At 32.7% G+C, this 14,946-nt stretch overlaps 1 protein-coding gene across 11 annotated transcripts in view; it reads right to left on the bottom strand.

Annotated features, from left to right (window-relative positions):
• The window catches only part of LOC140439481 (uncharacterized), a 95,481-nt gene that overhangs the window by 17,423 nt on the left and 63,112 nt on the right, over nt 1-14,946 (bottom strand). For all 11 annotated transcript variants that reach the window (XM_072529413.1, XM_072529417.1, XM_072529419.1 and 8 more), the window contains one exon: nt 14,623-14,724. In XM_072529413.1, coding sequence (XP_072385514.1) covers nt 14,623-14,724 — 102 coding nt within the window. The remainder of the gene's footprint in view (nt 1-14,622; nt 14,725-14,946) is intronic.

Genomic DNA, 14,946 nt, shown 5'->3' with positions numbered 1-14,946 from the left:
GGCTACATCAGAAGAAACTTTCGAAATCGACGAGAGGACAGCATCTTCAAATATATAAGTCTCTGGATCTAGTCCTTCTTCTAGCAAAGCGTTCTTTAGTCGTTGGACTAACTCAGCCTTTTTTCCGGTAGAAGCTAATTCTCTGTCTTCAAGATGTCTTCTTAAATTAGTCACTGTCAGCTCATAAATCGTAGCCATTTTCACAATTTATTTTATATTCACTTGTATTATTATTATAAGTCTAATTTATGTTCGATCTCACTCTGACACCATTTGTTGTGAATTTATTAATTGTTATGTCTTTAATTTATAATGTCTTTACTAATTTATTATATTGTTCCTACTTTAATTTATTAAAAGGCACGATGATTTATATAAGTTTATTTATCACTACATATACAATAATTTATTAGTAGGCGAGCGTAACAATAATATCGCGAGCGCGACTCTTCTTTATTAACTGTCCCTTCCAAATAAAATGTCCTTTATATATGCCATTGCCTTTACGCTAGAATCATCGAACAGCCTTCTCGATTAGCGGCGAAATTATAACGGTAAGGCAAACGGGTATTTTTACATCGGCTCGACCGTTTCTGGAAGGTCCCTTCAGGTAAATTTCTGCCGGCTAATAGAATACTCTCGTAAAATCTAAAAACAGAACAGCATTAGTCATAATATTTACGGTTATTTTAGGCCAGGATAATTATCGTAACAGTGCTTTTACATTTTTATTTTTAGTCGAAATATTAGACGTAATAAGTAACAGTGTATATCTGCCTGCGTAATATACCTTGGTCACATCCATCTAATTTAATTTTGGACGATTTTTCGTGTCGTTTCTTGGGTGCTTGAAGTTCAGAGCTTTGTCTATTCTGAATGTCACGAACTTCTTTCGCCATTTTGTTACACGGGATAAACTGACACCTGCAAACATGTATCCGTTTAATTTGTTTGATTTAATTATTTGAAATGTTATACAAAAATAAATCTTTGTACCTATATTTTGTCGGTAGTCGAAAATATTCAGAACACTTGTGAACACAAAACAAATATAAAATAATTGATATAATTATTTCTTTGCTACATATGTTTAAACATACAATGAACTTACCTGTCAAAGCAGCTACCCGTTCTTGTATCCTATGTAACTCGATAAGTAGTGTTTTTCCTTCTGCTTCCTCTTGCGAAAATTTTAAAACATGGTGTATAAAACGTAATTTCACGCGATTGTGCAAAAAAAATAATAAATGTATTCTTAATAAACAACTGTTCGACGATTTTATCTGGCAATATCGCAAAGTCACGATTTCTTGAACAATGGTTTTTAAATGGATGTTTAAGTACTCTTTGCAACAACGCGTTCAACTGAAGTCTCCTCTGCTTGATTTGCTACATGAGCGATCTTCGCAGTTTCAAATATTTCTGTACATTTGTATTTCACCGAAAATTATTTGGAATTTGAATGGATACAAAATCCTTTTCTTTTTGAGTCGTCGACGCAGGTTTTAAGTGCAATTGAACAAGAAAAACTGATTGAGTTGTCGTGTGATGGTGAATTAAATTAGATTTTAAACAATGGGTCCTTGGTGAATTTTGGGCAAGAATTTTGATTTCCCTTCTCTTGCAAAACGCGCTTTAAAATACTTAATACCCTTTTAGATAACATAACTGTTCGAGAATGGATTTTCCACAATGCTAAATATTAAGAACTTACGCAGAAACAAACTTGTAAAGCCTGATCTCCAATTATATCTGAGTACCTAATGCCGAACCAGGTATTAATAAGTTATGTGGAAATACTAAAGCACAACCTTCTAACTAATTAATATTTTATTCTAACTAAGCATATAAAATCTAAAAATATAACCTCAAAAACATTTACCTACTCTTGAATTTTATTTTATCCATTCCTTAAAATTTCAGTATATAAATTATAGTTCGTTAGATTACCTATATACATAGGCATTTCAATTAAGTGGTATCTACCAAAAATAATAAAAAAATGTGGTACATGACTCAAAAAGGGATCTAGAGCAATTTTGATATCAATTATCACAATAAACGGTTGCGTTCACCGGAACCCAGTGCTTTCAAGCGGCTTACGATTATTTATGACAGCCGCAGGCGTTAACTAACTTATCACCAGCTGATTAAGTGGCTGATTAAGCGGTCACCATTTTATTAATCGTAGATTTTGTTACGCTGAAACGCTTGGTTTCCACCAAAAAATGTTATTTTTTGAATTTGTAATGAAGGTATATAGTGAAATTGAATATACCTACATACAACAATGTGCTATATAAAATAATAGAACGTGAAGTAATTCAAAATTTATTAGTATATACAAATATATATTGTTCAATAGTGAATTTATTTGTACTTTCTATAAGATTAGGAATATTTTTAAAAATATAATAGAAAATTCCAATTTAATGGAGGTTTAGTTATTTGTTCTTCTTTAATTGTTGACCACTGAGCTTATGCCTTACAGCTTCACGAGCAACAAATAATACCAATCGCACAGAATGAATGTTCCTAACCAGAAGTTACAAACAAATACAAAACGATCACGATGATGAGGATTGTTTTTGACGAATTATAAACTCAAGACCACAATACTGACACTGGGGAAGAATTTGAAGAAAATAGTTCCAATGAAAATCTCGAAGAAAATGGCCCTGTTTACAGAATTCCATATTTTCTCGGAAAAGATAAGTGTATCAGATCAGAAAATATTTTAACGCGAGTGTCTACCATGACAGGAGTTGCAAAATAAAAAACAGAAGCCCTTAACATTTGGAATTTATGAATTTAACGAGAGTTTATGAAGTTTTATTTTGGAGAAATTTTTGACATCTTTACTGCTCACCTACCACATAATTACTGAATGTCCCATTTTACAACGGTAGACAAAATTTTGTTAGGATTTCGTGGTAAATGTGAGTTTTGGGTTTATATGCCCAACAAACGACGGATATATGACATAAAAGTATATGCTCTTGTAGACGCGAAAATGTTTTATAACTCGTCAATGGCAGTATACGTTGGTAAGCAGCCGAATGCACCTTATGAAAAAAATACTGCTAACATTGCCTTGCTTCCTGGTTTGTGCGAACCTATAAGAGGCACCAAACATAATGTTACCATGGACAATTTTTTTACCGCTACAATGACAAAAAAAAGAGAGACCCCACCGGAGTTTGTGAACATTCGTCGACCAGTAAAAACAAGTAAGTTCAGCTTCCAAAAGAATTTAACTCTTGTATCCTATATTCCACGAAGTAATAAAAAAATTTTATCAACTGGTGCTCTAGACTGATGCCACTTGCGTCTCAGTTTTCTTTTTTCGGTATCATTTCTCTGATTTCTTTCGGGTAGTTATTTCCTTTTATTCTTTCGACACTGTTCGTGCTGTTGTTCCAAGCAGCTTGTACATTTTTATTGAGTAATTCTACTTCTGCCTCTAGTTGATCAACGGTTCTTAATGGAACCGGGAGGTTAATCTTCTCTTGAAGGTCTATCTGGAAACTTTTCCAGTCAGTATTTTGTTAACAAGTCTAGGGGGGCTTTCTTTTTTGATAACAGTGTCACTGAGTGTGAGAATAATTGGAGAATGGTCCGAGTTCATATCCAATGCCTCTTCTATCACTATATAATTTGTTGAAATATTTCTGACTACAAAGAAGTCGATAACGTCTGGGATTTTATTTGTGTCAGTATATTGGCTTTCCCGTTGATATTGCGTCGCATTTTATATATTTCATTGCTTCCAAAAATTCTTTCCCTTTGATGGTAGTCATTCGTAACCCCCAATGCTTATGTTTTGCATTGAAGTCTCCTCCAAGGATAAATCTATGTCCTTGACTGGTCAGGAAATCTACATATTGATTTTTTTTGATGGCATGTCTTGGCGGACTGTAAACCGCTGTGACGATTACCTCATAGTTTTTACATTTAATTTTTACTGATGTGGCCTGAAATTCTTTAGTTCTGTATCCCATTTATATATATGTGCTTCATTGATTTTGAAAAGGCATTTGATCGCGTTCAGCATACCAGACTAATTACCGCCTTGCAGAGCATCCAACTAGATGAGAAAGACATCAAACTTATTGCCAAACTTTACTGGAACCAAACAGCCATTATTAATACCAACAACAGAGAATCAAAGCCAATCAGTATTGAACGAGGCGTAAGACAAGGCTGTATACTATCTCCCACTCTCTTTAACGTGTATTCTGAGAATCTATTTAGGGAAGCTTTAAAAGATCAAAAAGGAATTATCATAGGAGGAGAAATAATTAACAATATACGGTACGCCGACGATACTGTGATTCTAGCTGAAAACATCGACGATCTGCAGGAGCTAATCAATAGAGTTGACATGGAATGCACAAATTGGGGACTGTCGATAAATATCGATAAAACTAAATACATGGTGACCAGTAAAGTGGATATCGGCGCAACCCAACTGATATTAAACCAACAACCGCTGCAGAGAGTTCAGAGATTCAAATACCTTGGATGTTGGATTACCCAAAATCTAGATCCATCCTTCGAAATTCGATGTAGAATTGAACAGGCAAGAAACTCATTTCAAAAATTCAAGCCTCTATTATCCAATAACTCATAAAATTTGGAAATCCGTGAAAACTTTACAAGATGTTACGTGTGGTCTGTACTTTTGTATGGATGTGAAACTTGGACTTTAAACGCCGATATCATGAATAAAATCGAGGCGTTTGAGATGTGGTTGTATCGAAGGATACTAAAAATTCCATGGACTAGCAGAACCAGAAACGAAGAAGTTCTTCGAAGAATGGGACATCAACGAACTCTATTAAATATTATTAAGAGGCGTAAACTAGAATATCTTGGACATATAATCAGAGGACCAAGATATGAGTTCCTTCGGCTAATTCTCAACGGTAAAATCGAAGGAAAGAAATGGATAGGACGGAAGAAACTCTCTTGGTTGAGGAATTTGCGGCAGTGGACAGGTTTGACAGCGGACCAATTGCTACACGTAGCGCAAGACCGAGATCAGTATAAAAATATTATAAGCATGGTAGTCGCCGACGTTCCGTAGGGATATGGCACTCTAAGAAGAAGAAGTATCCCATTTCCTGATAGTGCATAATATTTTCTTTGATTATTACTGCACTACCTCCTTTGGCTGCATTATCAGGGTGAGTAGTATGATAAGTTTTATCACCCCTAAATCTAATATATGACTCATTCGTAAAATGGGTTTCAGAAATGAGGCATATGTCTATTTATTCTATATCTAGTATCGCTTGTAGTTCTTGCTGATGTTTCAAGATGCCATTTGCATTCCATTCTACTATTCGTAAACTACCCGCCATTACCAAGTCTTTTAGGTATAGCTCTTTTGGTGCTATATTCTATTCTGGTTATACGCTCGTCCAGGTTAGTTAATCTCTAATATTTTCTGTAGTGTTTGTTCTATTTTCAGATCTATTTGACTACTGTAGTTTTCTTCGTTACTTTTACCAGCTGCTACCATGCTATAAGTTCTTGTTTTGGATTTTCCCTTTTCCACAGAGGACACATTTAGGTTTTGCGTCCTTGGGTTTCTCACATTTGGCTGTTAGGTGTTTTCCTGTGCAGCTGACACACCTTGGTTCTTACGCACAGTAACTTTGTATGTGTCCATATGCCTGACAGTTTTTACATTGAGGTACCAATTGTGATTTTATTAGCGGAAGTATTTGTAGTTTTACGCTCATGATATTTGAGATCTCATAGATTCTGTTAATATTTTCGTCATTTCTGAATACCAACATAAACATATTTAGTGGTTGCTTTGTTTTGTATTTCAATTTCGGTATGACATCTATTATCTTGAATCCTTTATTACTTAAATCGTTCATGATCGAATCTTTACTGGCTGAATGATGTAACTTATTGACCATAACTTTAATGGGTTGGCTTTGCTTATTTTCATACGTATGCCATGGATAATTTGACTAATTCATGTAACTCATTCATGTCTGACTAATTCATGTAATTGATTAATTGCATATACTATAGCTAAAGCTTCTCGCTCTGCGGTACTATAGTTACGTTCAGCCGCTGTGAGTAAGCAACTTGCATACTCTATCGGCTTTTCATTTTCTTCCTCCCCCTGGAGGAGACATGCGCCAAGTGCATACGAACTTCCGTCTGTTTTTAGTATAAAAGAGTTTGTAAAAGTTGCTTATTGCAGAATAGGAGCTTGCGTAAGCAATCTTTTAAGAGTTTCATAAGCCTGGTTTTGTGCCGGTCCCCAAACAAAAGCTACATTCTTCTTAGTTAAGTCTGAAGGAGGTTTGGATATACCTGCCAAATTTGGCACAAAACGTCGAAACCAACTACAAGTTTGTAAAAATGATAAAACATGTTTAACATTGCGTGGTATAGGCATGTCAGCAATTGCTGATATCTTCCCAGGATCAGGAGCGATCCCATTGGGCGTCAGAAGGTGCGCTAAATACTTGCTTGACAGAAGAGCGCACAAAAGTACATTTCGCCCTATTTACACACAATTTAAATACTTGCAATCTTTAAAACACATTAGTTAGATCGTTAATATGATTTTCAAACGAACTAGATAGAATAATATCATCTAAATATTATGCCTAAAAAGGCATACGATTAAATCTAAAAATACCAAAAGGAGTAATAAAAGAAGTTTTATCTCGATCTGGTGGACGAACACTCATTTGATGATAACCACTTTTCAAATCTAGTGTTGTCATAAATAGTGTCTGTGTTGTCGCATGCAACAGATCGTCCATCCTCGGCAGAGGATACCTATCTGGTACAGTTGTTTTGTTGAGGCGTCTGTAATCGACGCACATGCGAAAAGTACCGTCTTTTTTAGGAACGTGCACAGAAGGTGCAGCATAAGGCGAGTCAGATTCATCAATGATTTCCATTTTCAATAAATGATGGATTTCATTTTTGAGTATTTCTGCTTTCTGAGGAGTTGTCCTATAAGGAGGCACAGCGATTGGAATATCACTGGTTAAATTAATACAATGTTCAGCAAATGGTGTAGGTTTATTATGTTCCATAAAAACACCACTGTACTGATTTATCAAGCATTATAAAGTACTACACTCAGAAGTATTTAATTGTGGGGCTTCGTCCTGTCATAAAGTGAGTTTAAGAAGGTTAATTGAAGCATCGCAGGAGTTAGGTTCCTGTAATAATTTATGTTGAACATTAGGAGAATCAGCAAATGAGAATTTCATTTGAGGGATATTAATATGTAATAATATCAGCATTTTTTAAGAAGTCTATGCCAAGAAGAGTTTTAGCTGATGTGTGCTCAGGAAATGCAACAAAAGTTGTATGTATGGATCTATCTAATAGGAGAACCAAACATTCAAAAATATGAGCTGTTACTGTGCGGCTTACACCGTCAGCAAGCACCAAACTCATTTCCTTGGAAACATAGTGTAGACCTTTGTTTAAAAAATGATTGTATAGCTTAATTCTAGCTATTTATTTAGCTCCAGTATCAACATATGCGCAACCACTCAAACCTAAGACACTTATTGGTAAGAGGGCGATTATTCAAATTGTTAGTTTCTGCTAAAAGAAGCTAGCAGAAGCAGAATACTCTCCTGTAGGATTTTGTGAATTGGCTTTCGTCATTGTTCAAGATGTAACAGACAACCAAATATCACTAAATATCTATCAGCTATATGCAATAAAAATTATTTTATTGTAAAACTAAAATGGTTACATAAGCAATAAGTTATTTTATTGAAAAAAGGTATATAATTATGCGCAATAAATTATTTTATTGATAATGGGATATAATTATATGCAATAAAAAGATTTTATTGAAAGAGTCATATAATTATATACGCAATAAAAGTTATTTTATTGAAAAAGTTGTATAATTATACACAATAAAAGTTATTTTATTGAAAAAGTTGTATAATTATACGCAATAAAAGTTATTTTAGTGAAAAAGTTGTATAATTATACGCAATAAAAGTTATTTTATTGAAAAAGTTGTATAATTATATATTTTAGTTGAAAGTCCGAACAAATTGGATAAAATTTTACATTTGGCAAAAAAAAATTTGAAGAACTACGAAATTATGTTAGACATAGGCAACACTGCGTAGAACGACCAACAACAACAAATATTCGCTAGAATAATCGAAATGAATCGATTTCCGTACTATCATGATCACGTCGATGCAAAATCGATATGCCGGCATGGGCAGGCCAAAACCGCGCGAAATGGACGGTGCCATGTCGTGAAAGTAGGGTTAATGACTCAAAAAAAATACTTACAGCGAAATCTACGGTATTAAAAGCTTACGAAAGTTTTTAATACCTAACACTTACGAAATAATGTTTATTCTCGGTCCCACGTTGGGCGCCAGGTTTAAGGGGATGGTTACGATTGGGATGTGATTTTTGAGAAATAAGGGATCATTTCGTAATAACTTTACTGTAAATAGATTGCAACGCAGAGGTTGAGGTAAATAACCATAAAACACATTACTTGATGCGGTGTAATCCGATTAAAATAAAACAATAGACTAAATTAATAAAAAAAAACAACATTATGTAGATACACACATGTGCATTGCTGGATAGACAATATGACAATGGCGGATGTCGATATGACAGCCGTTGACAGCATTCTACGTCAAAATGGGTAACAGGGTTGCCAAGTATAATTTTTGTTACAATACCAATTTACGGAAATTCTTTTATTTTATTTTTTTTTTAATTGTAAATATGAAATGAACAACATTTTTTATGATGTATGGAATTATTTTTACAGTTTATTTATATATTTTATGTTGCTTACTATTTAGTTAATTGTTTGATATTCAAAAAATGCTGACAACTAAATATTGGAACAAGAGGTTTTTAACAAATTAAAATAAAAATTAGTAAGGCGTAACATCGCTCTTAGTTTGAATAAAATTCAGGGGTAAAATTATCCCATATTTCTTGCAATTTAGCACGTAGTTGTGGCAAAGTACGCTGAGGGTTATTTCTTATGCGTTGTTTTATTTTGTGCCAAAGTATCTTTATTGGATTAAGATCTGGGCTGCTAGAAGGATGTGACAAAACTTTAATGTCATGTTCTCCCATCCATTTTTTGGTACATTTAGCCGTATGGCATGAGGCTCCGTCCTGCTAAAAGGTAAAATCTCCGGAAGGATATAACTTTGCCGCGCTTGGTAGAAACGAATGTTCAGAATGTCTTGATATTTGGCTGTTTGAATGCTTCCGTTTTTTCGCGAATCACACGCTTTCGATAATCTCCCATATAGACATCAAATTTGCTTTCGTCGCTATAGATAAGTTTGTCCCAGTTATGTTTGTTCTACAAAAGTTTTGATTTAGCCCAAACGTAAATGTACCCCAAATGATTCCGTTTTTGAGTTTCCGTCAACAATGGTTTTTCTTTGACCTACGCGAATAAATCAAAAAATAGAAAATTTAAGTCGCAAAGAAGAACTTATCAAACATACCTTATAAAACTAAGACCGCTTTTGTGGATATATTTGTGACAGATTTCTCTGGAAACATTCATCCCAGTTTCTCTATTCCTTCTAGCAGTTACTTCTCGTAGACGTATTCTAATCAAATGCATTACACTCCTTTGAGAAACAGCTTTTGGACGGCCTGAGCTTTTGCCGCGAACATCAATCTTGGCAGTTTCACCATACTTCTTAATTATATTAAACACAGTAGTTGTTGCTACAATCGTTTGAATTCATTGAAAATTTCACGCATTGTTTTCCCTTTATGATACTGATGAATAATAATTTCTCGAACTTTTGGATCAGTAGGTTTTCCACGTGCCATTATTATATATCTTGCTAGTAATATCATTGACGGTTGTCTTTATTCATACTCAAATGACGCGTGACAATTATTGTTGACAACGCATTACCTACTCGTATTTTTGATTTCAATGCCTTCTTTGCACCAGGTTGAAAAATGTAAGGATAGTGAGGAAACGCAAATAAATGTTCCAATATTTAGTTGTCAGCAGTTTACAATTTTTAAACGATTAACTTTGGAGGAAAGTCTTACTGAACTAAAAGAGCGATAATTGAATTTCCCATAAAATACACTGCTTGCTGCAAAAAAGCGATAAATCTTTTAAATAGCATTTCACCTATCTAACGCACTTCCAACGAATTAAAATCGGATTATTTGGGCAGCATTAAGAATTTTTTTTAATAAACAATTTTTTGACATAAACAAATAGAGTATCTAGGTAATTATTAGTATAAATTGGATTCAAGAACGGCGTTGGAAAAGACTCGGAATGACGCTTCCTTAACAAAAAAAAGTTGAATTACGAGCAGTGATTCCTGAGATACAGCCAGTCAAAGTTCACCAGGATTTGTGACGAAGTTATAAACAATAAGATGATATCCTTTGAATCATGTCTGTAGGTAAATACCTTGTTCGTTTTTGGTCTTGAAAGAATATATTTTCTTCAAAATGTCCTGACGCCGTTCTTCCGTAATTTTATCCCAGTATTTCATCTTGCAGCTAAAATATAACCTAATTCAACATAACTTGCCTATGTATATTAGTTACAACTATTTACCTGCATGGTTTTTCTTACACGTACTATATTGCCTTTGTAATTAATATACTTTGCTCCGGAAAGTATTGCATTTTTAATTCTCTTGATTTTATACTCGTCAGCGTGTACTCCTTTTATCTTCTTCCGTTTACCACTTTCACTATCACTCATTTTTGCTACTAAAATACGAATGTAAAGCAAGAATATTGTTTTAGCATGGACAGAGGAGAAACAAACAAAAGTTAGGTTAGAGGTTGTATGTATTCTGTCAAATTGGTAGATGAACGTTTATTTGTGAAACATATTAAGTCATCGACTTAACCCTTTCGATACTGTTGCCATAAAAGTAAGATTTTCATTTGCAGCTTTGATGAGCGAGCGCCGTACTATTACGCAAATTAATCTCCATCGTTCAGGTTCTGTCACCGTACATTTTTAAATATTTACATCCTTGAAGAGCTATAATCGTAAGAGTACGTTCTACATTGTCCATCCTGCTTACTAGTATCGTCCATGTACGTTACGATCCACAAATACACCATACTGATGCCGTACATACACGGCATCACATCACCCATCCTAGCGCCATACTTTCTAAATACCGTTTTTTTTTGAAGTTTTACGAAAAAAATTCCACTACTACGATAAAACGAATATAAACAAACTGCCGACAAACGAAAAACGATTCAACCACTTAAATATAAAGATTATAAACTACTGAGTGGCCGTCTCGATCGCGAAGTGCAAAATTTTCCCGGCGCCGTATATGAGCAACGCGCAACCGATACTTGGCCCATAGCGAAAGGGTTAATATCTTTCATAAATAGACTGAATGAAATACGGTCTGTTAGTGAGGGACCTGTAATCAGCAAATGATGCGGCTACCTGTAAACATTGGTTTTCTGTCAAAATATCAATTTCTGGAAATGGGTGACTTAATGTTTCATAAATAACTGATTCATATATTATATTAAAAAAAACGGTGGGTATTGCTCGTGAAAAATACCAAAACCACTAGGTTGAAGAAAATTAAATTTCAAAGTTCAAAATCTGTACACGTAAAAAAAATGTACTTTCTCGACTTCCACTAAAGTAATTTTCTTTTTTTAATCCGCTATCGAAGAATTCGAATCGAATTCGAAGAGACAAACCTAAATAACGCATTACCGAATTCCAAAGATGCTTTAATTTTGTTATAAATAAATTTATTTATAACAAAATAAATATAGTTTAAAATAAATCTACATAGTTTAATTTCCGTATTTCAAGAAACATTTACTTTATATTCGAAAGTTTCTTCATCATAAACATAAGAACTCCGAACGGGGAAATAATTTTTTATTTGTACGTATTAATTGCAATGAAATGGCTTCGCTTTAAATCGTTTCTTTTTGAATATCTGATAATCCATTTAACGCTATAGGAATTTGATTTTAATTTCGAACGCGAAAACAAAGTATTTTTTATAATAAAGATCTTGAAACTATTATTAATAGCAGTGGGGAGATGTTTGACCGTCAAAATTGCGTTGTTGTTTGGGAATTGAGATCAAGTACCGATTAAGCTTCCAAATGGGACGGTAGTATTGGTATTCTTGCAGATTCTAAGACCTTAGAACCAACAATTTTTGAATTTAGTTCAATAACAGTTGAGTAAAAATTTCTTCTTCCTTTGCTTGTCGAAGTATGGCAGAGTATACCTTTGTTTTTTTAATTGCTGAGAAACATGGTTTGGATATTATTGGGAAAGCTTTTGTTCTATTTAAAGAACCTAGCAAGTCTACAGTGGAAGAAAGTTAAGGAAACCAAATATAATTTTTATCCTGCAAATGCATATTAAATAACTGCTGAATATTTCAAAAGATGGTGATCTGTACAGGAGAAAAACGCCTGTTATATTTTATATTTGTCTTCAACATTTTTTGTTTCCAATGTCGTGCAATCTTACTGCTTTTTTAAAGGGGTACAATCCGTAATCTTTTTATATTTTGTTTTTTTTTATCACTTTTTTATATAACATTACATTTTTGTATGTAGATTAAATACTAAAAACTACATATATCATGATATAATGGCTCTAGTAAATTTTCAATTTAAATTGATTTCAAATCACATTCAATTTTTAAATCATGTGTTTACCAGGCCATTGAGAAAAATTTGTATTTAACTATATATAACGATGTACAAGGGTATTAATTTATGATGGCATTGCTGTTTGTAAGATCTAAGTTAATATGTCCAATTTTTTTATGTTTTTTATTGATAATAAATATGGCTTGTACATTATAACAATATTGTATTGTTTTTAATTTTTCTAACAATCTTCTTTTCTCTTGTATCACGAATAAATATTTGATAACATATTTACTAAGCTCACATACGAGGTAAGTGTGATAAATACTTTTTATTTGTCTATGCATGTATTTTGGTTATTGATTTTTGTATTTATATATATATATATATATATATATATATATATATATATATATATATAGGTATAGGTATTTTGGTTTTGCGGATTTTTTATTCCTCACAAAAGAAACAAAGTGGCGCCATCCTTTTTGGCAAATCTTTTGTTGTAACTTATTTTCTGTCCTTTATGCCAATTTTTTTGTTCTTTTTTAACTTGTTTTCTTTGTACTGTTTATCTCATGTTTTTAGTTTAGACCTAGTACCTACCATCTACCTAATTTTTCTTCTGTTTCTGAGCAAGTAAGAATGATCCAAAGAACCACGCCCACATCTCTCCCGATTCTGACCAATGCGGTCTCGTTCATTTTATGTGCCTCAAATTATCCAATGTTTGTAATGCTACAATGCTATAGACTTTTTATAGATAAACTTACCAAACGTGTACCTTTTAAGGCTCTAAATACAAATAACCTTACTAGAAAGCTGTATAATTATATAAACAATCTTTGTTTAAACAAATTTAATAAAAAACATATCATTTTTTTATGATACATCAATAAAAATGAATTTCAGAACAATATAATTTTATGTTATTAGATTTTATTTATGGAATTGAATTAAAAATTATTATTTATCTCATATTCAAAGTATTTTTTTTTCAATTTTGCAGTTTCATTCTTGATTTGCAGTTCCAGATATATGGTTTTTTAATAGTATGTTTTCTCAAATGACTTTTTAAAATATGTGCATGTGCAAATTGCCTAAAACAAATTTCACATTCAAGGGACTTTTATTCACCAGTATGTATTTTTAAATGGGTTTTCAAATTACCTTTTTTAGTAAATTGCTTAAGACAAATTTCACATTCAAAGGGTTTTTCACCAGTATGTCTTATCCAATGACTTTTCAAATTAGATCTTTGAGCAAATTGCTTAAAACAAATTTCACATTTAAAAGGTTTTTCACCCGTGTGTGTCCTCATATGTTTTTTCAAATCATTTGCTTGAATGAAGTGCTTAAAACAAATTTGACATTTAAAAGGTTTTTCGCCAATGTGCATTTTCAAATGACATTTCAAACTAAACGCTCGAGCAAATTGCTTAAAACAAATTTCACAATTTAAAAGCTTTTCACCAGTATGTATTTTCATATGACTTTTCAAATGGCATTTATGAGTAAACTGCTTAAAACAAATTTCGCATTTAAAGTGTTTTTCCCCAGTGTGCATTTTCAAATGACTTTTCACATTATATTTTCGAGCAAATTGCTTAAAACAAATTTCACATTTAAAAGGTTTTTCACCAGTGTGTGTCCTCAAATGTATTTTCAAATGACTCGCTTGAAAGAAGTGCTTAAAACAAATTTCACATTCAAACAACTTTTCACCAGTATGAATTTTCAAATGGCTTTTTAAATTACGTTTTTGACTAAATTGCTTAAAACAAATTCCACACTCAAAGGGCTGTTCACCAGTGTGCATTTTTAAATGACTTTTTAAATTGCATTTTTGAGTGAATTGCTTAAAACAAATTTCACATTTAAAAGGTTTTTCACCAGTATGTATCGTCAAATGTTTTTTTAAATAACTTATTCGGGAAAAATACTTTAAGCAAATCTCACATTTGACTAGATTTTCTGTAGAGTCCGGCTGGATATATTTTTCATTGTTAGAAATATCTTCAGGTAATGTGTTTTGAATTTTATCCTCCCTCCGTGAAAGACCTAAAATAAAAACAACATTCAAATTTTATACATCATCAACAATACAGGTAATATAGTCAATGAATTTTTTAGATCTGGATTTGAATAGTTTTTACATGAATAATTTCAACAAGAATTTTGATTTTTAAGGCTTTTAATTTTATGTTGCACTCTAATTGATAGCAGTATATTTATAATGGATTAATTAACCCTTCAGTAGTCGCTAGGAATTTTTGAAAATTA

This window comes from Diabrotica undecimpunctata, chromosome 4 (assembly GCF_040954645.1).
Source record: "Diabrotica undecimpunctata isolate CICGRU chromosome 4, icDiaUnde3, whole genome shotgun sequence".
Taxonomy (NCBI): Eukaryota; Metazoa; Arthropoda; class Insecta; order Coleoptera; family Chrysomelidae; genus Diabrotica; species Diabrotica undecimpunctata.
Note: the sequence above shows the minus strand (reverse complement) of the source record. Positions and strands in the feature narration are given on the sequence as shown.